Consider the following 24,287-nt stretch of genomic DNA (forward strand, 5'->3'; position numbering starts at 1 on the left):
GCAACACAAACCATATACTCCAAAAGTGGAATGCGAACCACGAATGGACCCCAAACCTATGTGACCTTGTAGAGGGTCGCTGGGACTATTAGAAAATAGTGAGAGTTAGAAAAATAACCCTCCCCAAGACCCTGAAAAGTGAGTGCAAAGTGCACTAAAGTTCCCCTAAGGACAAAGAAGTCGTGTTAGAGGAATAATGCAGGAAAGACACAAACCAACAATGCAACAGCTGTGGATTTCCAATCTAGGGTACCTGTGGAACAAGGGGACCAAGTCCAAAAGTCACAAGCAAGTCGGAGATGGGCATATGCCCAGGAAATGCCAGCTGTGGATGCAAAGAAGCTTCTACTGGACAGAAGAAGCTGAGGTTTCTGCAGGAACGAAAAGGGCTAGAGACTTCCCCTTTGGCGGACGGATCCCACTCGCCGTGGAGAGTCGTGCAGAAGTGTTTTCCCGCCAAAAGAACGCCAACAAGCCTTGCTAGCTGCAAATCGTGCGGTTAGCGTTTTTGGACGCTGCTGTGGCCCTGGAGGGGCCAGGAGGTCGCAAATTGGACCAGGAGAGAGAGGGGACGTCGAGCAAGACAAGGAGTCCTCTCAGCAGCAGGTAGCACCCGGAGAAGTGCCAGAAACAGGCACTAAAAGGATGCGTGAAATGGTGCTCACCCGAAGTTACACAAAGGAGTCCCACGTCGCCGGAGACCAATTTAGAAAGTCGTGCAATGCAGGTTAGAGTGCCATGGACCCAGGCTTGGCTGTGCACAAAGGATTTCCGCTGGAAGTGCACAGGGGCCGGAGTAGCTGCAAAAGTCGCGGTTCCCAGCAATGCAGCCCAGCGAGGTGAGGCAAGGACTTACCTCCACCAAACTTGGACTGAAGAGTCACTGGACTGTGGGGGTCACTTGGACAGAGTCGCTGGATTCGAGGGACCTCGCTCGTCGTGCTGAGAGGAGACCCAAGGGACCGGTAATGCAGCTTTTTGGTGCCTGCGGTTGCAGGGGGAAGATTCCGTCGACCCACAGGAGATTTCTTCGGAGCTTCTGGTGCAGAGAGGAGGCAGACTACCCCCACAGCATGCACAAGCAGGAAAACAGTCGAGAAGGCGGCAGGATCAGCGTTACAGAGTTGCAGTAGTCGTCTTTGCTACTATGTTGCAGGTTTGCAGGCTTCCAGCGCGGTCAGCAGTCGATTCCTTGGCAGAAGGTGAAGAGAGAGATGCAGAGGAACTCGGATGAGCTCTTGCATTCGTTATCTAAAGTTTCCCCAGAGACAGAGACCCTAAATAGCCAGAAAAGAGGGTTTGGCTACTTAGGAGAGAGGATAGGCTACTAACACCTGAAGGAGCCTATCAGAAGGAGTCTCTGACATCACCTGGTGGCACTGGCCACTCAGAGCAGTCCAGTGTGCCAGCAGCACCTCTGTTTCCAAGATGGCCGAGGTCTGGAGCACACTGGAGGAGCTCTGGACACCTCCCAGGGGAGGTGCAGGTCAGGGGAGTGGTCACTCCCCTTTCCTTTGTCCAGTTTCGCGCCAGAGCAGGGCTAAGGGGTCCCCTGAACCGGTGTAGACTGGCTTATGCAGAATTGGGCACATCTGTGCCCAACAAAGCATTTCCAGAGGCTGGGGGAGGCTACTCCTCCCCTGCCTTCACACCATTTTCCAAAGGGAGAGGGTGTAACACCCTCTCTCAGAGGAAGTTCTTTGTTCTGCCATCCTGGGCCAGGCCTGGCTGGACCCCAGGAGGGCAGATGCCTGTCTGAGGGGTTGGCAGCAGCAGCAGCTGCAGTGAAACCCCAGGAAGGGCAGTTTGGCAGTACCAGGGTCTGTGCTACAGACCACTGGGATCATGGGATTGTGCCAACTATGCCAGGATGGTATAGAGGGGGCAATTCCATGATCATAGACATGTTACATGGCCATATTCGGAGTTACCATTGTGAAGCTACATATAGGTAGTGACCTATATGTAGTGCACGCGTGTAATGGTGTCCCCGCACTCACAAAGTTCAGGGAATTGGCTCTGAACAATGTGGGGGCACCTTGGCTAGTGCCAGGGTGCCCTCACACTAAGTAACTTTGCACCTAACCTTTACCAGGTAAAGGTTAGACATATAGGTGACTTATAAGTTACTTAAGTGCAGTGTAAAATGGCTGTGAAATAACGTGGACGTTATTTCACTCAGGCTGCAGTGGCAGGCCTGTGTAAGAATTGTCAGAGCTCCCTATGGGTGGCAAAAGAAATGCTGCAGCCCATAGGGATCTCCTGGAACCCCAATACCCTGGGTACCTCAGTACCATATACTAGGGAATTATAAGGGTGTTCCAGAAAGCCAATGTAAATTGGTAAAATTGGTCACTAGCCTGTTAGTGACAATTTGAAAGAAATGAGAGAGCATAACCAATGAGGTTCTGATTAGCAGAGCCTCAGTGAGACAGTTAGTCACTACACAGGTAACACATTCAGGCACACTTATGAGCACTGGGGCCCTGGTGAACAGGGTCCCAGTGACACATACAACTAAAACAACATATATACAGTGAAAAATGGGGGTAACATGCCAGGCAAGATGGTACTTTCCTACAGCATCTCTGAGATGTAAGATGATCTCCATTTTGTAATGTCGATATACCACAAATTGGTTGAAGTCCCTGACTTTTATGACAGGTATTATCTTTTTGTTTTTCTTGTGAACCAAAAAGATAGAACTTTAAAAGCCTAAAGGATGAGGGGAAGTGCGTTGAATCACATGCTTTTGAAGAAAGGATTGAACTTCCTAAGATACCAGAAAAGTCATTTCTGCAGAAAATTTTAGCAGATGAGGAAGACGTGTTTGAAAAGGAGTATCGGAAAGCTCGACAGAATAACACTGAGCCGTATTTAGTACCCATTGATCTGAACTTATGGATTCCCACCTGTGGAGGAAAAATTTTAGATGACCCCCTACAAAAAGATGGCCAGAAGGTACACTTACTTGCTAGTTGAGAGGACCTGTGGAAACGTAGATTCCTTCCTATGAAGCCTCTTGACCTTTGGGGATAAAATAGGGGGTGGAATTCTTGGGTTGATTAATTATAGGAGCCTCTGAAACCCCGGGATCTCAGGTTGCGGCCAGTAAGCGACTCCTTCCTCTACCAGCCCTGGCAAAAACACGATTGGAAAAAACCTTCTTTAAAGATTGCTGAGCTTTATACAAGGAAACTAAATTTGGAATGTATTTGCTTAGCTCCTTAATAAAGGAGTCTCCAAACAACAAACCATCTGCCTTGATGCCCGGATCCATCGATGCCAGGTTTGACAATTTAGGGTCGAGTTTGAGAAGTAAACCTTTTCGCCTCTCATGCGTCATAGCCGAATTGACACTGCCCAGAAGACAGAAGGCCCTTTGAACCCATAGAGACAATTCTTCCAGATCAATAGCAAGATTGTCAAGTCTAGCAGTTTCCACCAAGTCAATAATTTGAGCCAAATGACCCACTATATCCAACATTTTGTCCTGGCGCAAAGACCACGCCCTGTCAACCCCTTTGCGTGGATCTTTGCCAAATTTCATGAAGAAAGTCAGCATAGAGGTATCAATGGAAGGAGTGGTGGTAAAATGAAGCGGTAAGGAGGGTCTTGAACCTTCGGCCTTCAATTTTGCTCTTGTTTGTTCATCCAAGGGCATACGTAATTTAGCTGAAATATAATCTCCTTCATATTGTGAAGGAAACCACTCTGTGGATTTAGGATGATGAATGAGCTTCGGGTTAAACATAGGATTACCCTCCGAGTCCAAAATCGATTTGGGTTCCGGAGGATCACTGTAAGAACCAGAATTTTGTTTTTTAGGGAGTGGACCAGACCAAAAATCTGAGTCTTCTAAATCCTCATCATAAGTATTGTCTGAATCAGGGTCAGTAATATCGTCGTCAGTATCTTGAATGGATGAAATCACAAGCTTTTGTGCACTGTTGTCAAGGTGCTTAATTTTCCTTTTACTTTTTGCTCCTGGAGCGTTCCCCTCCTTAGACGGAGGCCTGTGTCTCATGTGAGTTAGATTCACCTTCCATAAGTGCAGATTTGTTAACTGGTTGCTGACTATGGGAAGCCACCGTGGCTTTTCGCTTTCTGCCTTGCCCCGCAGATAGTAAGGGATAAAACAGAATTTTCTAAATTCTTAGAGACCCTGTTCATAATTGCTGAAACTGCTTTAGCCACTGAGGATTGAATTAAATCATTTAAATTGTTTTTAAATTCTTCTTCACTGTCATTGTTTTGCATTTGAAAAACATTGGAAAACTCCATGTTCTTAAATAAAATATAAAACAATATAACAAGGAGAGAAAAAGCAGCTCACAAAGGATTAACCTGTGAGAGGGTGGGAATAGGAGGAGGGACAAGGGCAACAGGCGTGTTCAAGATGAGAGGCCGCTCCAGTTTGGAAAATCTGGAAATTGAAGCTGAGCGACGCTGCAAAACGCAAGCGAAGCCTTGGCTAGACAAAGCAGGGATGTTAGCTGTTGAGAAACCGGCTGAAATATGAGCAGTGTTGGACAGGAACTGCCACCAAAGAATAGCGCACGACGAAGAAAGCTTTCCTGGGGAAAAAGGAGGCCTTTGAACATCAGTGCAAAGGAGAAATGCAGTGGGCACAGCGGGAGACACCAACGGTAACGGGCAGGCAGGGGGAGGAGAGAAAACGCTGTAGTTCGATGTAAAAAAATAAGTGAATTCAACTCAAAAGAAATACAAAGAAAAAAACAGATTAACACAGATTATGAATTCAGTTTAACCTTGTAAAGTATCATAAACCATTAGTATAGAAGAGGACACAGAAAAATATATACTTATCTTGACAGCAAGCAGCAAGAAAAGAGGACTGCTTGCAATCTAGATAGGTATATATTAACTGTGCCATACATTGATTGGTTCATTGTGTTTCTTATGTTGTTCCCATTGGCCGAGGACTTCTGTGGCCTCTTGGGATTTGTGTTTTTTTCACTTGACTGGGGCTGTTGTTTAAAATAAAGCAAGAAAAATAAGCATAATAGGAGCCTCTGGTCTTGACATAAAATTATAAAACCACTCGGGCGCATTCAACGCCTTCCTAATCCTAAATACTGTTTGGCTCGCCCTTCTTTTTGTATTTCTCCCGATCCCTTTTATCACTGAAAGGACCATCAAACTTTCGTTTCTTATGTATGTTTGGTTACAAGATGTTACAAAAGCATGCACGAGAATCCCGCATTGCACCTATTATGAGAGTATGTTTTTCTTTTTATAAAACTCAATTAAACTTTCGAACAGAAAAAATACAATGTGTCTCACCCGTCAATGCCCCATGTAGGTGTGCGACGAGTTGGGGGTAAGCACAGTTTAAACTTTTCTTTTTGCAAGTCTACTCTTTTGCGGGTAGTCATGGATTCACCAAAATGCTACTGATACCGGAAGTGACATCATACGCTATTTCATGTTTACTTTTACTCACACACACATATGCTTACACAAACACATATTCACTCATACACACACTCTCTTTTAAATAAGCACACTCTCACTCGCAAGCATGCACACAAAATACACTCAAAAGAGTTTTTTTACTTACTTCAGTTACCAAGGAGGATCATATTCCAGCTAACAGTACTCCATTTTCATTACACTAATAGTGAACAATGTATTATTCACTATTTGTGTAATAAAAAAATCTGATTGAAAACAAGGCAGTGGAGCCCCAAGCAATGTCCACAAGAACGGGCTGCCCTTGTATACTCTTGGCACTGATGTTGCCACTTCTGAGGCCAGGGGGTCGCAGGTGCGAGCGATGGCGGTACTTAAATTACGTCCATGCGGGTAGTCGTCATCATTTCCTGCTTTGTCTTTTTTCCTAAGGGCACTCGGGCTTCTTTCCGGCGTATTTCATTAGTAGGGCTTCTTTTCACGCGGGCACGTAATTCCCATCACCTGCGCCCTTTAAACTGATAAGAAAAGCGCGCTGCACCTTTTGCTAATGGTGCTGCAGTGAGTCCGTGCATTCTTTGTTAACTGCTGTATCGCAGTTCTTTTTTACTTGCACGCTTTATCTTTCTTGCGTTGAACTCAGTGCGCTTTTGTTCCATGGACTCCCTTGATCTGTCCCGTGTTGAGTCTACAGAAACGGGTAAGAACATCAGAGCTAAGAAGAACACGGGGAACCCACCAGGCTCCCACTTTGCATACGCCCTCATACTTTCGACGCCTTGTCAAGTATAGTAAGCGCTGTATAAATATAAATGCAATAACAAACACTTAAAGGCGTGATTCTGACTTTTAAATGTTTCCCTCATGAACTAGTACGACCGGCTTCACCTCTAAATGGGTAACATTTATTTAACGCGAATAGATAGCTTCAAATTGTCTCATTCTGTAATGAACATGCAACTCTTACCATGAGTAACGGTGGTGGCCATAATTATTGTGACCAACTAACCTGCTATTCTGAATTTCTCATGTGAGGCTGTTCTTCGCTCTAGAGTAAAGCGCTCCAACGCATCTGGCTAAGGCCGCACTACATAAAAACGTATGAATAAGTAAGTCTCTCCGTGGGTTCCGCATTTGTGTTCTTGGCCGTTTTAAGGAAGTTTAGAGTAACTTGCCGATTCATGAGGGGTTTTAAATGGTGCAGTAGGTTTGGTAGTAAGTGGGACCGTTATATTTTTTTGGGTGTACTTAATTGGCCATAGCAGTAACTGAATGGGGCAAAACGGGTTGAGGGTGTTTATAAAAAGGTCTAAAGCATTATGGTATAGTTTTTTTCTTGGGACTGTTTCTTGCCACCTTCGGTTTCCGCTGCCACCTACTTAATTTTTGGGTGTTTCTACTGTTCTCACTGATACCTTTTTTTTTATTTCCCAACCCCACGTGTTTGCTGCCTCTTTCTTTACTCGTTATTCCAGTTTTCACAGAACACATGAGCTTTCCTCTTTGCAACTTCAAAGCTCCCAACATAGTTGCCAATTCTCCAGCCGTTTTCCTTCGGGTCAGACAAGTATACCCTCCCTTGTTTAAAACACTTTATTGCATTTGAACGTTTAACGGGGCTACGATTCTGCTTTTAATTATAGTTAATACTAATTTGAGCTCTCTGAAATTTGTGCTTACTCGCTCGCCTTTACTCTCTGCAACTTATGTTACGTTTCTAGTTTTGTGGTACCTCTTGCCTTTTCGCTCACAGTTATAAGGTGTGTGGGTGAGGTGCGAATTTTCTCGCAATCCCGATTTGCTAATTTTGTTTAACTCGGTTTAATCGTAATCTAAGTATTTGTGTTTTTTTTTGTCATGGGCTGCATTAGTTGCAGAAAAGAGCACTCGTCCTCTACTTGAGTTTGTATAGAAATCTGTCAGCGTCGTCAACTGCTGCCTCCCTTAGTTTGGACGACGGGGGTAATATTGGGCTTCTAAGATGTTCTTTACTTCACCTTTCTTACCACCCACCATATTCCATCCATTACTTCACCGCTGCCCCCCCCTTCCCTCTCCTCCCAAAACCTGGCATAATTTAACTCGTGATACCCCAGCCCGCTTCTGCTTTTACAAATGCATTTCTTTATTCCTGCCACCAGAGAAATCATATTCTGTTTTTCGTTTTGCCCCGCCCCTCCCATTTAACCTCTGTGATTGCAACCTATTTAAAAACAGTTCATCCATCACCTTGTGCACCATAGCTTCTCCCTTAGTTCCCTCACAAGGGTGTTTTACAGTCTGTGCCTAATTTGAGCTAGTGGTTGCAGGTGGGACCCATTGGAACTTCTTTTTGGGGACAAGCATATATTTTTCCTCAGACTTTGGCCTAGAGCAAGAGAGCAAAAGTCGAAAGGTAGAGAGACGGAAAAACAGTGATAAAGAAAAAGTGTTGATTAAAAAGAACGTTAGGGAGTGAAATAAAGGGGCGGAGAGAGTCTTGTGGTGGATGAGGCATAAGGTGGAATCACAATAAGAGCCTGGGTATTTGGCATCATTTATTGGATAGCACGGCTGTGCACTTCTGAGCAAAACTTAGGTCCCCGGCACTGACCTTTTACAAACTAATCACATCCTCCAATTCCTTCAGCTACCCTTCATAGGTAATGAATACCATTTTAACCTCATCTGCCAGTAACATGTTATGCCCACCTTGTGAGATCTTCCGGTATCTTCCATTAGACAAAAACCTATTCATTTGTTTACCATCTTTCTCTTATCCCTGGCTTCCTTGCCTTTCTCCAAGCTCTTTTCTTTACCTGCATTATGTGCAGCCCAGACTCCTAATTTGCCATAAATTGCTCTTCATGTTCTAATTTAAACCCAGACCGCATAACTATACCAGGTCATTTCGCCCCAGCACCTAATAGTCCCTGCAGTTCAGCCTTTTGAAGCAAGAGCATTACTTTATCTTCTTTCACTTGTACCTCTTTCCTGAGCAGACTCCTAAGCCTATTTACTTTACTTTTCAGTTCTAACATTCTGAAAGCCCCCAAAGAACAGCTGTACATTGAATTGCTGCAGCAGCCATCTGTCGAACACACTTCCCATAGTGCTCCTAGATCAGTCAGCATATCCTTAGATGTCTCTTACTTCTTCTTTCTCCCCAATATCTTTAGCCCCATCTGCTACCATTCTACTCCCACCTTCTCAACTGCTGTATCAGCGTCTCAGAAACATTTCCTATCAAAACTTAATTTCTGCAAGTTTCCTGCCCTGGTTTCTGCTGAGAAGACGGCATAAATCTGCAGCCTAATAAATGTACTAAGTCAGTTTGCCAAAAATGCATTCATTTCTCACTGTCCTACTGCTGGAAAACTCATACCGAACTTTTCTCTAACACTGCTTGGCTGACGCAGTCAAGGAATTTCCTATTTACTTTAAAAGCCCTCACTCCCTTAGTGCCCGTAGCTCCTTTTGACATCTGTATCTTCTTTACCACTGCAACAATCAGTAAACCATGGACCTGCTGCCACTGTGAACAAGGCAAAGCATCTGCAAGGCTATTTTCAACACCTGGCATGTCTAGCACTAAGCATTAGTGGGGAATGCATAATGACAGGGCCCCCAACAGAATATGAAAAGGGTACCCTATACTTGAAATCTAACAAACATTTATTGACCTTTGATAGAATGGTGCCCCAGCAAATGGCTGGTATCGGGGTCCTGAAGGGTTGCCCCCCCCTCGGTCCCCCAACACACACTTCAGTGGCTTGTCACACCCCTGCTAAGCATTAAATTGAAATTCAAACATGAAAACCTGCAGCAATCTTAACACTCATCATTGACTTCTTGGCAATTTAATAGTGCCACAGCAACCTGGTTGTCAACATTAATCGCTGTCCTGCCATTTGCCAACATTTTGCCCCTCACCACCACCACTACTACTAATGGTAAAAAAAAAAAACTCCACAAAAGCAATACTGCTCCCCTGTCCAGCCACATCTGGTGTCTTCAGTCCCAAAACGTCTTGCACTTGCAGCATCTGAACAGATTTACACCTTCCAAAGCGTTTTGTCATCCATCAACATTGTGACTCCATTACAGTGCTTCAAAAATGGTATACACATTCTGAAATCATCTTATTGCCACACCCAAGTGTACTTTTTGTTGCAGCAACAGTGCTGCTGCCATGGGAAATCCTAACCTTCTATAAAAGCAGCATTCATTTGTCCCAACATTTGCACTTTCCCTATCTAGAAACTTTTTTTTTTTCTTTAACGCCTAGTCCAGCACTTGCAGTAAATCCTGTACCTTCTGTGCCGGCAACCTTGCTTCCAGTTTTAGTGTCCAACTCTGTTCCAAAATATGTTGGGACTTGGCTGATTTCTCTAGTTTTGAGAGCCATAGGCACTGCCGACAGTGACATAGTATCCTGAAACTGCAGCAGAAATTCATTATTCGCCCAAACCTAGTCATCCTACAAAACGGAAGTCCACAAAATATCACATTAGCATAAATATTTGCTCAGTGAAAGCCCATTGATGAAACCAGGTACATTAACTCAAGGAAGGAACGTGAAATTGAACTTCCCAATGGGCAACACTTTATCTACATATAATGCCACTCTTAATAGAAATTACTCGGGTGGACAAGAGATAAGCAAAATGTGAACTTCATATCACATTTTGCCATCTTTCCCAAAATAGATGGTGCCATTGGCCGGGTTAGGGAGTGCATAGTGCACCAATATCTCCCCAGGGCAATTAAATCACTAGCTAAACTTCCTTCTGTCCATGACAAATAGTGAAAATGGCTATACTCACTGAATTCTTTTGGGAACCACTCTAAGGCACCGGTGTCTGATTAGGTAAATGCCAGTGATGCAAAAGGGCCTGTCATTCACATTCTACCCCCACTCCCTCTTAAGTAATTTGTCCCTCACCCCTTCTGGATGTTCAACCAGACTTCAGATGTTGTGCTACCTCTGCAAACTCTTACTGAACCTCTCCTTGAATCTCCATTCCCGTGTCTTACGTGCCTCTTGGTCCATACACCCCTCCAGTGGCGGCCTGTCCTTTATGACGGAGGGGTGGGCCTCCCCCCCCACACCTTTTACCCCCTCATGAAGAGTGTCTGTCAGCCTGACAGACACTCCATTTTCAGCTCAGGCAGCCAGGAGCAGACATGCGTGATTTGCGCAGACTCCTGGCTGCCTGAGCTGAGCTTTGCTGGACTGAGGAGGTCACAGCTCCTATGGGCGTGACCTCCTCGGCTCAGCAAAGGTGCCTCGAGGCCCTCCCCTGGGTGATGAGGTAAGCGTCGCCAATTGACACTCTCCCTGGGTGTGAGAAAGTAGCCTCTTTCTAGCCTTGTTACCCCCACTTTTGGCCTGTTTGTGAGTGTATGTCAGGGTGTTTTCACTGTCTCACTGGGAGCCTGCCAGCCAGGGTCCAGTGCTCATAGTGAAAACCCTATGTTTATGTGTCACTGGGACCCTGCTAGTCAGGACCCCAGTGCTCATAAGTTTGTGGCCTATATATATGTGTTCCCTGTGTGATGCCTAACTGTCTCACTGAGGCTCTGCTAACCAGAACCTCAGTGGTTATGCTCTCTCTTTACAAATTGTCACTAACCGGCTAGTGACCGTAGGAAAGTACCATCTTGCCTGGCATGTTACCCCCATTTTTCACTGTATTTGTTGTTTTAGTCGTATGTGTCACTGGGACCCTGTTCACCAGGGCCCCAGTGCTCATAAGTGTGCCTGAATGTGTTACCTGTGTAGTGACTAACTGTCTCACTGAGGCTCTGCTAATCAGAACCTCAGTGGTTATGCTCTCATTTCTTTCTAAATTGTCACTAACAGGCTAGTGACCAATTTACCAATTTACATTGGCTTACTGGAACACCCTTATAATTCCCAAGTATATGGTACTGAGGTACCCAGGGTATTGGGGTTCCAGGAGATCCCTATGGGCTGCAGCAATTCTTTTGCCACCCATAGGGAGCTCTGACAATTCTTACACAGGCCTGCCACTGCAGCCTGAGTGAAATAACGTCCACGTTATTTCACAGCCATTTTACACTGCACTTAAGTAACTTATAAGTCATCTATATGTCTAACCTTTACCTGGTAAAGGTTAGGTGCAAAGTTACTTAGTGTGTGGGCACCCTGGCACTAGCTAAGGTGCCCCCACATAGTTCAGGGCAAATTCCCCGGACTTTGTGAGTGCGGGACACCATTACACGCGTGCACTGCACATAGGTCACTACCTATGTACAGCGTCACAATGGTAACTCCGCACATGGCCATGTAACATGTCTAAGATCATGGAACTGTCACCCCAATGCCATTCTGGCATTGGGGAGACAATTCCATGATCCCCCGAGTCTCTAGCAGAGACCCGGGTACCGCCAAACTACCTTTCCCGGGGTTTCACTGCAGCTGCTGCTGCTGCCAACCCCTCAGACAGGTTTCTGCCCTCCTGGGGTCCAGGCAGGCTTGGCCCAGGAAGGCAGAACAAAGGACTTCCACAGAGAGAGGGTGTTACACCCTCTCCCTTTGGAAAAAGGTGTAGGGGCTGGGGAGGAGTAGCCTCCCCCAGCCTCTGGAAATGCTTTGATGGGCACAGATGGTGCCCATCTCTGCATAAGCCAGTCTACACCGGTTCAGGGATCCCCCAGCCCTGCTCTGGCGTGAAACTGGACAAAGGGGAGTGACCACTCCCTGACCTGCACCTCCCCTGGGAGGTGCCCAGAGCTGCTCCCAGTGTGCTCCAGACCTCTGCCGTCTTGGAAACAGAGGTGCTGCTGGCACACTGGACTGCTCTGAGTGGCCAGTGCCAGCAGGTGACGTCGGACTCCTTCTGATAGGCTCTTACCTGTGTTGCTAGCCTATCCTCCTTCCTAAGTAGCCAAACCTCCTTTTCTGGCTATTTAGGGTGTCTGCTTTGGGGAATTCTTTAGATAACGAATGCAAGAGCTCATCAGAGTTCCTCTGCATCTCTCTTCACCTTCTGCCAAGGAATCGACCGCTGACTGCTCTGGATGCCTGCAAAACCGCAACAAAGTAGCAGAGACGACTACTGCAACCTTGTAACGCTGATCCAGCCGCCTTCTCGACTGCTTTCCTGGTGGTGCATGCTGTGGGGGTAGTCTGCCTCCTCTCTGCACTAGAAGCTCCGAAGAAATCTCCCGTGGGTCGACGGAATCTTCCCCCTGCAACCGAAGGCACCAAAAGACTGCATCACCGGTCCTCTGGGTCCCCTCTCAGCACGACAAGCGTGGTCCCTGGAACTCAGCAACTCTGTCCAAGTGACTCCCACAGTCCAGTGACTCTTCAGTCCAAGTTTGGTGGAGGTAAGTCCTTGCCTCCCCACGTTAGACTGCATTGCTATATACCGCGTGATTTGCAGCTGCTCCGGCTCCTGTGCACTCTTCCAGGATTTCCTTTGTGCACAGCCAAGCACGACACTCTAACCTGCAGTGCACAACCTCCTGAGTTGTCCTTCGGCATCGTGGGACCTTCTTTTGTGACTTCGGGTGAGCTCCGGTTCACTCTTCTTCATAGTGCCTGTTCTGGCACTTCTTTCGGGTGCTGCCTGCTTCTGAGTGGGCTTCTTGTCTTGCTGGGCACCCCCTCTGTCTCCTCGCGCAATTTGCGACATCCTGGTCCCTCCTGGGCCACAGCAGCATCCAAAAACCCTAACCGCGACCCTTGAAGCTAGCAAGGCTTGTTTGCGGTCTTTCTGCACGGAAACACCTCTGCAAGATTCTTCACGACGTGGGACTTCCATCCTCCAAAGGGGAAGTTCCTAGTCCTCTTCGTTCTTGCAGAATCCACAGCTTCTACCATCCAGTGGCAGCTTCTTTGCACCCTCAGCTGGCATTTCCTGGGCATCTGCCCACTCCCGACTTGATCGTGACTCTTGGACTTGGTCCCCTTGTTCCACAGGTACTCTCGTCTGGAAATCCATCGTTGTTGCATTGCTGGTGTTGGTCTTCCTTGCAGAATTCCCCTATCACGACTTCTGTGCTCTCTGGGGGAACTTAGGTGCACTTTGCACCCACTTTTCAGGGTCTTGGGGTGGGCTATTTTTCTAACCCTCACTGTTTTCTTACAGTCCCAGCGACCCTCTACAGGCTCACATAGATTTGGGGTCCATACGTTATTCGCATTCCACTTTTGGAGTATATGATTTGTGTTGCCCCTATACCTATGTGCTCTCATTGCAATCTATTGTGACTGTACATTGCTTGCATTGCTTTCTATTGCTATTACTGCATAATTTTGGTATTGTGTACATATATCTTGTGTATATTTGGCATCCTCATACTGAGGGTACTCACTGAGATACTTTTGCCATATTGTCATAAAAATAAAGTGCCTTTATTTTTAGTATATCTGTGTATTGTGTTTTCTTGTGATATTGTGCATGTGACACCAGTGGTATAGTAGGAGCTTTACATGTCTCCTAGTAGTTCAGCCTAAGCTGCTAGACACCTCTTCTACACTAATAAGGGATAACTGGACCTGGTGCAGAGTGTAAGTACCCCTTGGTACCACTACAAACCAGGCCAGCCTCCTACACTGGGCGCTTCAGTTTAGGCCCTGAAGTGCCCAGGGCGAGTCTCAATCAGTGACACTTCGTCACAGAATGGGGTGGGGTCAGCAGTCTCACTGACCCCCGTCCCATTCTGAGGAGGCTGGGACTGCTGCCTTCCCTCATTGGCTGACCTAAGGTTAGCCAGTGAGGGAAGACAGCAGTCCCAACCCTTCTGGGACCTCTGAGGCTGAAGGTGTGTGTGTATGAGGTTTTAAATTGAATGTTTGGTGCGCGCGTGCATGTTTGAGTGTTATGTTGTTAATGTGTGTGCGATCTTTTAAAATGAATGTTTGGTGCGTGCATGTTTGAATGGTATGAGTGTTGTTAATGGATGTGCGTGCGTGTCTGTGTCTCCTGCCCACCCCCCTCCCTCCTAAAGCTGCCGCCCGCCACTGCACCCCTCCCCCCACAGCAGGTGACTTAATCTCTCCACCTTCATTGAAGTAGCTGCCCCCTATCTACTGGCTGCATTCTTTTTATATTTTGTAATTCCTGCCTAACAAAACAAAATTCCCCTCTTCACTTTTTTTTGTTTGATAGATTCACCCGAAGTGGCATGGCAAGGCCCATATTTCAACTTTTTTTAAATTTACCACACTGTCAACCTCATTCTCTTTAATTGCTTACCCTGCCCTCTTCCTTTTCGTCTTACCTCACCAGTATGCTTTTTATCTATGCCTCCTATTATCTCCGCCTACCGTTGTGACAACAAACTGTCAATAGCTTTTTACAGCCCACTGAATCCACTTCCTTGTCAGGCACTATAGGTTTTAATTCCCTACCCCCCTTAAAATCCACGGCATGTCTTCACCTGCTATGTCTATTCTATGCTCCCTACTCTTAAACACTGATCTCTAATTCCCTCAACACTGACAATCAAGCTTATACCTGGGGCCAACTGTACCGCAGGCTTTGCTACACCACCCTGCCTACCTCTTCACTTCCACTGCTGTTAATCTGTGATCTGTGCTGTCCATCTATAATGCTTCAAAACGATTTCCATAGTATGTTACCGTTTGCTATTTCTGGTCTTGGGCCTCACCATTTCCGCTTTGTCTCCAATACATAATCGCCATTCTTGCTTTCCACATCTCATCCTCCATGTCATTGTCACTATAGCCACACTTTGTGTTGTTTACATCCATCTCCATAAAGCCAACCATGACCAGTGTTCATGCTCATGTCTTCCACAAAAAACACACACACTACCTTTTTGCCCATGTCCATAATACAGCATACTGGTAATGTTTTCCTCGTACATGTGGTCTCACCTTCATGAAAACGAGGAAGCTCCCTCTTCGGTGGCACCGGCACTGTATGTGGTGCTGCACTATTTGTATTACAGAAGCATCAGCACCAGCACCACCTCCTGTAATAAGACCGAGTCCTGGGGATGGAGGAAACCGGCACACGTGTCCTTCCTTCCCGTGCCTCATCCCTAGGTCCTTCTCGTGAAAAGAGAAACCCAAAGATCTATCTAGGGGTCTACAGGCATTTGTCAATTCAGTACACTAAGGTCATGATTCCCCCATTAGGAGAAGACTGAACAATTGTTTCTTTCGTGCAAGGATAACCAGTAGAAATTCAGTTTTCTCCAGAAGATTGGCTCCACAGATTAGGTTTGCACAATACCACCTGGCTAGATCACAAGACCGCTGGAAACCTATGGCAGTAAATATGTCTGAATGGCTAAAAAATAAATCCCCATTTTGGAGTGGCCAAATTACAGTTGAGACCTCAACACACTTGAGATGCTGTGACAGGACCTTAATAGCTGTGGATAAACTAATGCTCTCAAACATCACTAAGCTTAAGCAGTTTTGTAAGAAGGGGTGGTCAGAGTTTTCCCAGTTGATGTGAGAGCAACTTGCATGAAATATTTAATTTACTATTGCTTCTAAAGGGATTCTATGAGCTATTTATTTAGTGTACTTTTAACATACAGATGATGATGGTGGCTTTTCTTAAATGGCATTGTGAAATGTATAGTTGTCACGTGCTTTTGGAATTACCTACTGTTAAGGCTTGGTGACAGGTGATGTGTTTTAATGCGTAAAATGATACGATCGCCACTTAACCGCAGGAAGAACTCATTGAAGCCGTTCTCCTTGCAGCCTGCTTTACCCCAACTGCAAGCTCTTCAGACAACATCCTTACAAACTATACAGATCAACATTTCAGATATCCGTTCAATTGTTACTGCAAAGTGCCTTTAGTCTTAATGCTTAATAAGCCTCATTCATATAAAATCCCTTCCAAGTCTCTACCTTGGTGTCCCCTAAAATACAATTTTAAAGTTTACATCCATTTCTGCGTCAGTCTCCTCTTTCTCTTTTCCGAAGAACATTTTAATCTGGATCATGACTTTATGTAATTAAAACTTTCTAGGAGTACTGTATTCAGTGGTGTGTACTTGTTTTGCCACTCCTTTCCTTTCACGCATGTTTGTTTCTTGTTGCAGCCACTGGAGACCTCACAGATGAGCTGACTTGCTCAGTTTGCCTGGAGCTATTTGAAAGACCAGTGATTCTACCGTGTGGGCACCCCTTCTGTAGAACCTGTATTGACCGTGTCTGCGGCCGCAAACTGTACGTCTCATGTCCATTCTGTAGAACAGAGTTCTTGCGAGGTGGATACACTGCTAGCTTGACGCTGGCCAACCTGGTGAAGAAAGTGAGGGGAGAATTCTCAGTACGAAGCCCGGTGAGGAACAACAAGGGTTTGTGCAAGGCCCACGATGAGAAACTGATTTTCTTCTGTAAGGATGACGGAGACTTAGCTTGCATAGTATGCCAAGATGCACTTAAGCACTGCAATCACAGCTTCCTGCTGTTACAAGAAGCCCATGATATATATAAGGTAAGGGTCTTATTACCGCGAAGAGCAATAGTTTGTGTCCCACTAAATTTCTTACTATTCTAATGAGGTTCCTTTGTATTGTGGTGCGATGGATTTACAGTCTAATAATGTTGCTTCCTGTTTGCTACTGTGCTGTTGGATAATGTCACGCCTGTGTGGAGGGCGCACAGAAGGCTGGTGCTTCAAACTCCGAGCTTTTCAGACAAGACTAGGATGTTTGTTGGTGATACAAGTCCTCCCGAACTATTTTCTTTATTGCTAGTGTTACCGGCAGTCTCTTGTGTGACCTCCATGCTTTGATCCAAGATTGTGATGGTTTTGGTCACAACCAGTAAATCTCTTTGCCTCGAAGAGTCCGTAATGTAGCCTATGGACCTAGTAGGGCAGAGAGAACAGAGTGGGGTCTCTTGGGCCATCGGCCTTTCTGTAGGGCCAGTAAGGCTAAGAGTGGAGACTTGCAGTGAGTCTGGCCAAAGGGCCAGTGGAGTTTGTAGGTAGGCTCCCATTAGTCAGCGCACGGTCTTGTTTCCACAGTTACCATACACTTCCCTACTGCAGAATATATGTAGCCAGGTTAAAGGAAAGGCCAAACTTAAGGGCATTGATGTGTGGAGATTTTAAAATTGCTCTTAGAGAAGTAGCTCATCCAGTGCTGTTTCCTTTTAGTTTTATTGTTTGAAATGTAATTACAAAATTACAAGTACCAGAATGGAAAGGAAAGCAAAAACATTACTTGAACCAGTGACTAGATACAAAGTCGCCTATCTGTCCCTTGGATTACCCAAACTTACTTTATTTTTCTAGCTCCATTCTCGCCTTTATTTCCTCTTCATCTTTCTCTTCTTTCCCACCATGCCTCCAAAACCCTTTCCACTTCTCCCACTCCTTATCTCTGTCCTCATTTTTCTTACCCCCATGCTCCATCTCCATGATGAGCTTTCAGACCTGGACTCCATGGAAAGAGTGCAGCTGAAGACATTACCTTGCAATGGCTACATAATGGAAAAAAAAAACACACACACACGGCAAACTGGCATAATGAATCGGGCTGAGTTGGATTTAGCAATGTTTTAAAGAACCGGCATTCAATGAAGTTGCCTCTTGTCTGTAACAGTTGTGGCTCATGGGGCTTACAGGGGGTGGGGCAGAGCATACTGGGGGATATTAATAATTTTATTAAAAAAAAAAAAAAAAAACTTACCTCAACACCATGCTGCGCCTCTGTCTGCTCTGCAGCAGGGAGGCACAAGCTCCCAGCCTCGCCTGCAGCCAATCTTGACCTTGCTCAGAGCAGCATTAGGATTGGCTGGGAGCACTCAGCATGGGCGTTCCCAGGCAGACTGGGAGCCTGTGGCCTGCTTTTGCTGTGCAGGAGAGAGAGCACAGTGCGCCTGTGTGTTTGGCAGGCTTGAGCTGGCTGAGCAAACACACATGTGCACTGAGGGGAGTGCACAGTGCACTCCCTTCAGTGCTTGTCATCCCCAGTGCCTTGCCCCTTAACAATGAAATTATAAAACTTACTTTATTATCATTTCGTTGTTAAAGAATTTGCAGCTGTTGTTGCTGGCAGGGGGCGACGCTCCTCTTCCATAGCAGAGGAACAGCCACTGGTCTGTAACATTTATTGATGGAAGCATTTCATGTGCAAGCAGCACATATCAGATACAGTTTGCACTTACATTTTACAGTTGAAATTCTCTTTAAAATACAAGCCAAAATTATGTCTAATATGACGGACAAAAGAATAGTAATTCATGCAAATAAACTTTCTTGCGCCGTTCTCCCTGAACTAATGTTACATATTTTTAGTTCTGTTATAGCGCCCGTACTGCTGCCTAATCTCAGCTTAAAAGATGGCATCAATTCGTCCACGGGGGCATGCCATCTACAAGTAGACAGTGTGCTGTCAAGTGTTTGGCTGAATTTGGGAATGAGAATAATCCCGCACCTTTTAGATGATCTGCTTGTAGCCTCTGCCCTCCACCTGCCAATCCAGGGTAGTCCGCCAAGCTAAACACTAGTATGCCAGTATGGAATTAAACAGATGCCACCAATGGTGTGCATGTTTCTGTAAACTTGATACATGCACACCATCAGAATTTTACCTGGTGGCACAGACACCCGTCTCATGCACACGGGTAGTATTCTATTGCAACAATTATTATGCTTACCACCCCTATGTGGGGCCCTGAAGTGCTTTCCTATATGGGTAGCATGCTACACCGTGTAGGGCATTTGGTTGGAAGTGTTGTGTATGTTTTGATCCTGTGTGGGAAGTGTTTTGTCATGCTTGAATACCACAGAGGTGGAGTTATCTTGTTATGGGATGCAGCGCTTATCATTTTGATGTATGAATAAGTGCGAGAGAGGCATCCAGTTCAATCTGATCCATAAAAGGGCACACAGACAACCCCTTCCTCCCCCAGAGCGTCACTTTGTTAAACTCAGTAGTGGAACACAGCCCTCTTGGAGACGGTTATTTTATAGTTGTTTTTCTACATTACAAAGCCAACTTGCGCGCACTCAGCCACACTTAAATTAAAGCACCTATACATTTTGTATAATGTTACTGGTCACCAAATAAACCAGGTTTAAGCAAACAATTGTTACTTAGTTATTTACTGTATTAAAGCACACAAATGTGATTAACGATGTCTCTTAAATTAATTAACTTTTTAAAATAAACTCTTGTGGGAACTGAATACGTGCAGCATTTACCAGACTATTATATCCCTTATCCAGGTCTAAAGACTTTTGTCTAAGCAACTGCTACAGTAGGCACATTCAATATAATTAAAGGGCCTTTTTATCTGCCTCATTTACAGTTTTCAAGCCGAAAACGTAGTGGTCAGTGTGTGCTGAATTGAAATGTCAATAGTTGAGAACATGCAGCAAAAAGAGAATACCTCTTCCCAGGTCACTGTCTAATTCGTACCTGTGGAACGCAAAGGTCGCTGACTGGAAAGCAATACACTCGTCAAGGCGCGTGCATGCAATGCTGCCATAATGCATAAGGACGTTTGGACAGTGATGCTTTTGTACAGAAGCAATTCTGCATTTCACATTGTGCTGCTGCTTTCAGAACATTTATAGCTCTAAGTATTTCAGAGGAATTTTCGCACTTTCAACTTTGTTCCCTCCGAGTGTCGCCAAGCAGAGACAGCCCCCCCATCCCCGCCCCAAACCCCACGCCTTTGCTACAGGCAAAATAAATACAATAGCTGGTAGCACTAGGTATGAGATAAAAGTAAATGTGGAGTGTTCAGTAGTCACACCCCTCATGAATACAAATGGTAGAATAAGTACATGCCACTGTGAAAAACATTCATAATCTGTGTAAGTGCAGAGTAACACGACAAACTCAAAACCAACAGGTGATGCACAAGTGAAGTGATGCAGTGGCCATGACTTAAATTAAAATTCAGTTGGCTATTGGCTGCAAATTGCAGTGGTGCTTACCCAAGTTCGATAAGCTACTGACACCTTGGGTGATGGCAGAAACCATACTAGCTGTGGAACATAACCTCCCTCAAGATGCCACACTAGAGGTGATCGAGAGCACACGGACTTGTTATCCCCATTCAGATCAACTTCATTATGGCATTTGTGGCCTTGGCCCTCAAGGAAACCTTTTTGTTTCCAATTCCGAGGACCGCTATACCATTACACCCAGGACACTTCTATGGGGAGCACCTTTGTGCTGTCTGTACATGGCAAACTTTTAAAATGAGAATATATTGTTACAATAATCATTACACATTCATCCTCCTGTGTGATAAGATATATCAATGACGTCCTGATCTTTTGGCAGAAACCACCCGGAAGGCGAGAACTTTGATGAATGGGTCAACACATTCATATACTTTCTAAAGTTCACTAAGAACATTTCAAACAGCCTCCCATTCCTTGACCTCTGCAACACACTTGCTGCAGGGAAACTGGCAACCACCACCTTTAAGAAAACCACTGATTGCAACAGCTTACTTTCCAAATCCATGAGCGATAACCTCCCATATGGCCAATTCCTGCAACTGTTCCAGTTGGACCCCCCCACTGCAGACTTTGAGAGTTAGCTATACCTGTAATTTAAACTTGGAAGCTCAGCATTATCCCTGTCACAAGGTTGACCTGGCAAATAAGGCTAGGAACAATAACTAAGCTGCCTTATTGGAACACAGGGTCAGCCCGCAGGAAGAAATAATAATCACCTGTGTTAAGACGCTTACCCCTAGTTCAAATAAAATACAGAAAAATACCACAAACATGGGAACATTTTAAACACAGGCTACTTTCAATCCCTAGTCTGCGCTTTGTTGTTAAGTGAACTAATAACATCAGACATTATCATTCACACCAGACCAAGGAGGGCCAACTGATTAGAACAAAACCCTCTTTTGACTTATCCCCTGTGACGGGACACTATTCCTGAGGTTCATGTGGCATGTGTGATTTCACTGTACCCACCAAAGAAATAACCCTTGACCATACGCTCACCTGGATACAAAAGAGACCCACCAATTGAATCACAAAAATAGCATTCATATGATAATTTGCCCCTGCACTAAGCGTGACATCAGTATGACCATAAGACCAGTGAAAGTCAGGATCAGGGAGCACCATAGTGGGATCTGCTGCAAACACAACTAGGATGACTGTCCACTACCTGAGCCTAAACCGTACCCCTGATGTGTGGTTAACCTTTCTAGAAACACTGCTTCATGCGAACAAGCGGTCTTTTCAGGAGAGAACAAAACTGGATTTTCCATTTGTCTAGCTATTTAACTGGCCTTAATGAAACTCCCTGGAGTGAGATGGGCGACTGATGGCACCCTCCCTTCTTTCCCCTAGGGTGTCCGTGAAAGTCCATCTATAGCATACACGTAACCCTGTTGTGACTAGGCACAGCTCACTCCAGTTTGGTGGCTTCCCTCTAATGACCTATGGTCAGGCTTTTGTAATTCCCCCATGGTCCAGTGAACACATTGCCCTGCCATCAGAAGTTTTTGTTTGGAGAGGCCTTCAAGGTTTACTTTGCTCCCCTTTTGGCATCCGCAATCCTTTGTGCCTTTTCTCTTTTTAGGCATTATATTGACATTGCCTGAATATCTTCCTCAGGAATCAGGCCTCATTTGGTCACTTTTTGAACCAGCAACTCCTACACAGTTTCAGAATGGTGGCAGCTCGTTCTCCCTTTCAGGAGACCTCAGCATGCCACTGTCTACCCTACCACAAGGCTCTACAGCACAGCTGGCATTTGTACAGCCAGCCTTCCATCCACTGCCTCCTCCTTTGGCAGCTTTTACAGTGCTAAGCACTCCCAGCCCCTGCAATACTCTCACACCAGCCACTGGCTTTTATTTTTCTTTCACACCCCGTCCCCAAAACCCACCCAGGATTCAGCCCCAACATGGCGGTGGCCTTTTCCACCACTCTAACTTGATTAGATCCCACTCCTCCCGGGGTAGTCTTCATGTGGCATCTGAAACCACATATTGATTTCCCTCCAGTCTAAATATCCCCCACCCCAATTACTAGTTCATCTCCATGGTGGCAGAGAAGGAGTAGGTTACAGCCGAACCAGCGTGCTTGAAACTGAGTTTTGTTGGCCATTGCCCTCTGATACTTTTTCATTTAAAGAGACTTTAAGGTCTAACTTGACCACTGTCCTTTAGTTTTCTTCCACAGCTAGTGTGGTCTCTACCTTTTAACTAGATGGGTCAGTAGCTTACCAAACTTGGGTAAGCACCACTGCAGTAACCAACTGGATTTTATTCCGTTGTGGTCACTGCATCACTTCACAAGTGTGTCGCCTGCTTATTTTGATGTTTGTCATGCTACTGTGCACTTACAGATGCGCATGTTTTTTGCTGTGGCATGAACTTACCCTACCATTTGTATTCATTATGGGAGTGACTATTAAATACCCCTAATGTACCTTTATAGCTTACCTACATTGCTGCTGTAATTTTCTTAGTTTTTATTTCTTTCTGTGTGCCTCTTTCTAGGTCAGGTTTTAGACATCCCCAGGTATACTTTACTATGAGGATTTGGATTTATGTGATTGGGGTAATTCTTGCTAAGGCTATACCTACTCTTCTCCCCTGCCCCCCCTCCCCAACCCAATCACTATTGGATTAGGTTTCAGTTTCTTGGTCCTGAAGACTTGCACTGATCGATAACTACACTTGAGGCAAGAATCATGTCAAACTTTATTACACAGTATTTTATGAGTTCTATAGTATCACTACCTCCGCTTTCAGCCACCCATTGCCTATTAATCATAATGAGCCCACCCAATAAATTTAATTGGGTATCTTTAACTAATTTTAATCCACAATACACATTACACCAATCGACACCTAGAGCACCTCCGTCCTGCACTTCATCGGGAGTTCGTGCTCAACAGACCTCTTACAAAGAGCCTTCTGTTGGGAAATGCAGCACCAGCCCAACCAGGAGCTGCCCAATGTTGGAACATGACACCCACCTAGGTGTGTGAGGGCTCTTGCTTCTGAGCAATCAGATCCCCCTATCTGTTGCCTCAGTTTCTTTCACTCCTCCCCCTCACCTAGATTCTCTTCCTTTTCCACTATAGGAACTGCATTCCTATGGTACTACATAGCATCTCATGGAACCTATATGCTGGACCTTAAAGCACTCCTAGTCCCTCTTTGTGTTTAGGACAAAATGCTAACTTTCTAAGAGTGGCTTTTATTTTTTATTTTTTAGCATTGTGAGTTACAACCCTTTAAAGAGGATTTTTAATAACCATTAATTTGAGTAAAAAACACCTTCCGATCTGCTTACAAACCAGAGTTAACATTTAATAAATATAATCAGGTAACCCAGTGTTGGTCAATGGGAGAGCGGCAACACACTATTTTAAAAAAAAAAAAAAAAAAAAAAAAAAGCCTTGGGAGTAAAGCTTTAAGCCCACATGTCCTACCTTTTTAAATTCCATGCACCTTGCCCTATGGGCCTGTTTTAGGTGTGATTTAAATATATTAAAAAGGAATGGTTAAACCTGGCAAAAAGGTTTATTTCACCAGGTCAAAATGTTAGTATAAAACTGCACTGCAGGTGTGAGACCTGTTTTAAAGTGCTGCTTTAGTGGGTGGCACAAGGTGTGCTGCAGACTCACTAATAGAAATAATGTGTACAGGTCCTGGGTTAATTTAGTACCTGGGGCCCAAGGACTTAAAAAGAATTAAAATGTGCCAGTGTGGGGTAGGACAAATTTTCCATGTTTGGGGAGAGAGCACAATAACTTTAGCCCTGATTAGCAGTGGGCAAGTGCACAGTCCTAATGCCAGCAAAAAAGAATTCAGAAAACAGAGGTGACAGCAAAATGTTTCTGGGTATGCCATGCCAAGGATGTCTTTTGTGCCAGGCTACCAGATGGAGAAC

At 45.2% G+C, this 24,287-nt stretch overlaps 1 protein-coding gene across 1 annotated transcript in view; it reads left to right on the forward strand.

Annotated features, from left to right (window-relative positions):
* The first annotated feature begins 5,886 nt into the window (after positions 1-5,886).
* LOC138247274 (zinc-binding protein A33-like) overlaps positions 5,887-24,287 on the forward strand; it is a 117,940-nt gene continuing 99,539 nt past the window's right edge. Inside the window, exons 1-2 of the mRNA XM_069201995.1 lie at positions 5,887-6,136; positions 16,483-16,880. Of these exons, the coding sequence (XP_069058096.1) occupies positions 6,094-6,136; positions 16,483-16,880 (441 nt within the window). The 5' untranslated portion in view covers positions 5,887-6,093. The remainder of the gene's footprint in view (positions 6,137-16,482; positions 16,881-24,287) is intronic.

The sequence above is a fragment of the Pleurodeles waltl genome, chromosome 7 (assembly GCF_031143425.1).
Source record: "Pleurodeles waltl isolate 20211129_DDA chromosome 7, aPleWal1.hap1.20221129, whole genome shotgun sequence".
NCBI lineage: Eukaryota > Metazoa > Chordata > Amphibia > Caudata > Salamandridae > Pleurodeles > Pleurodeles waltl.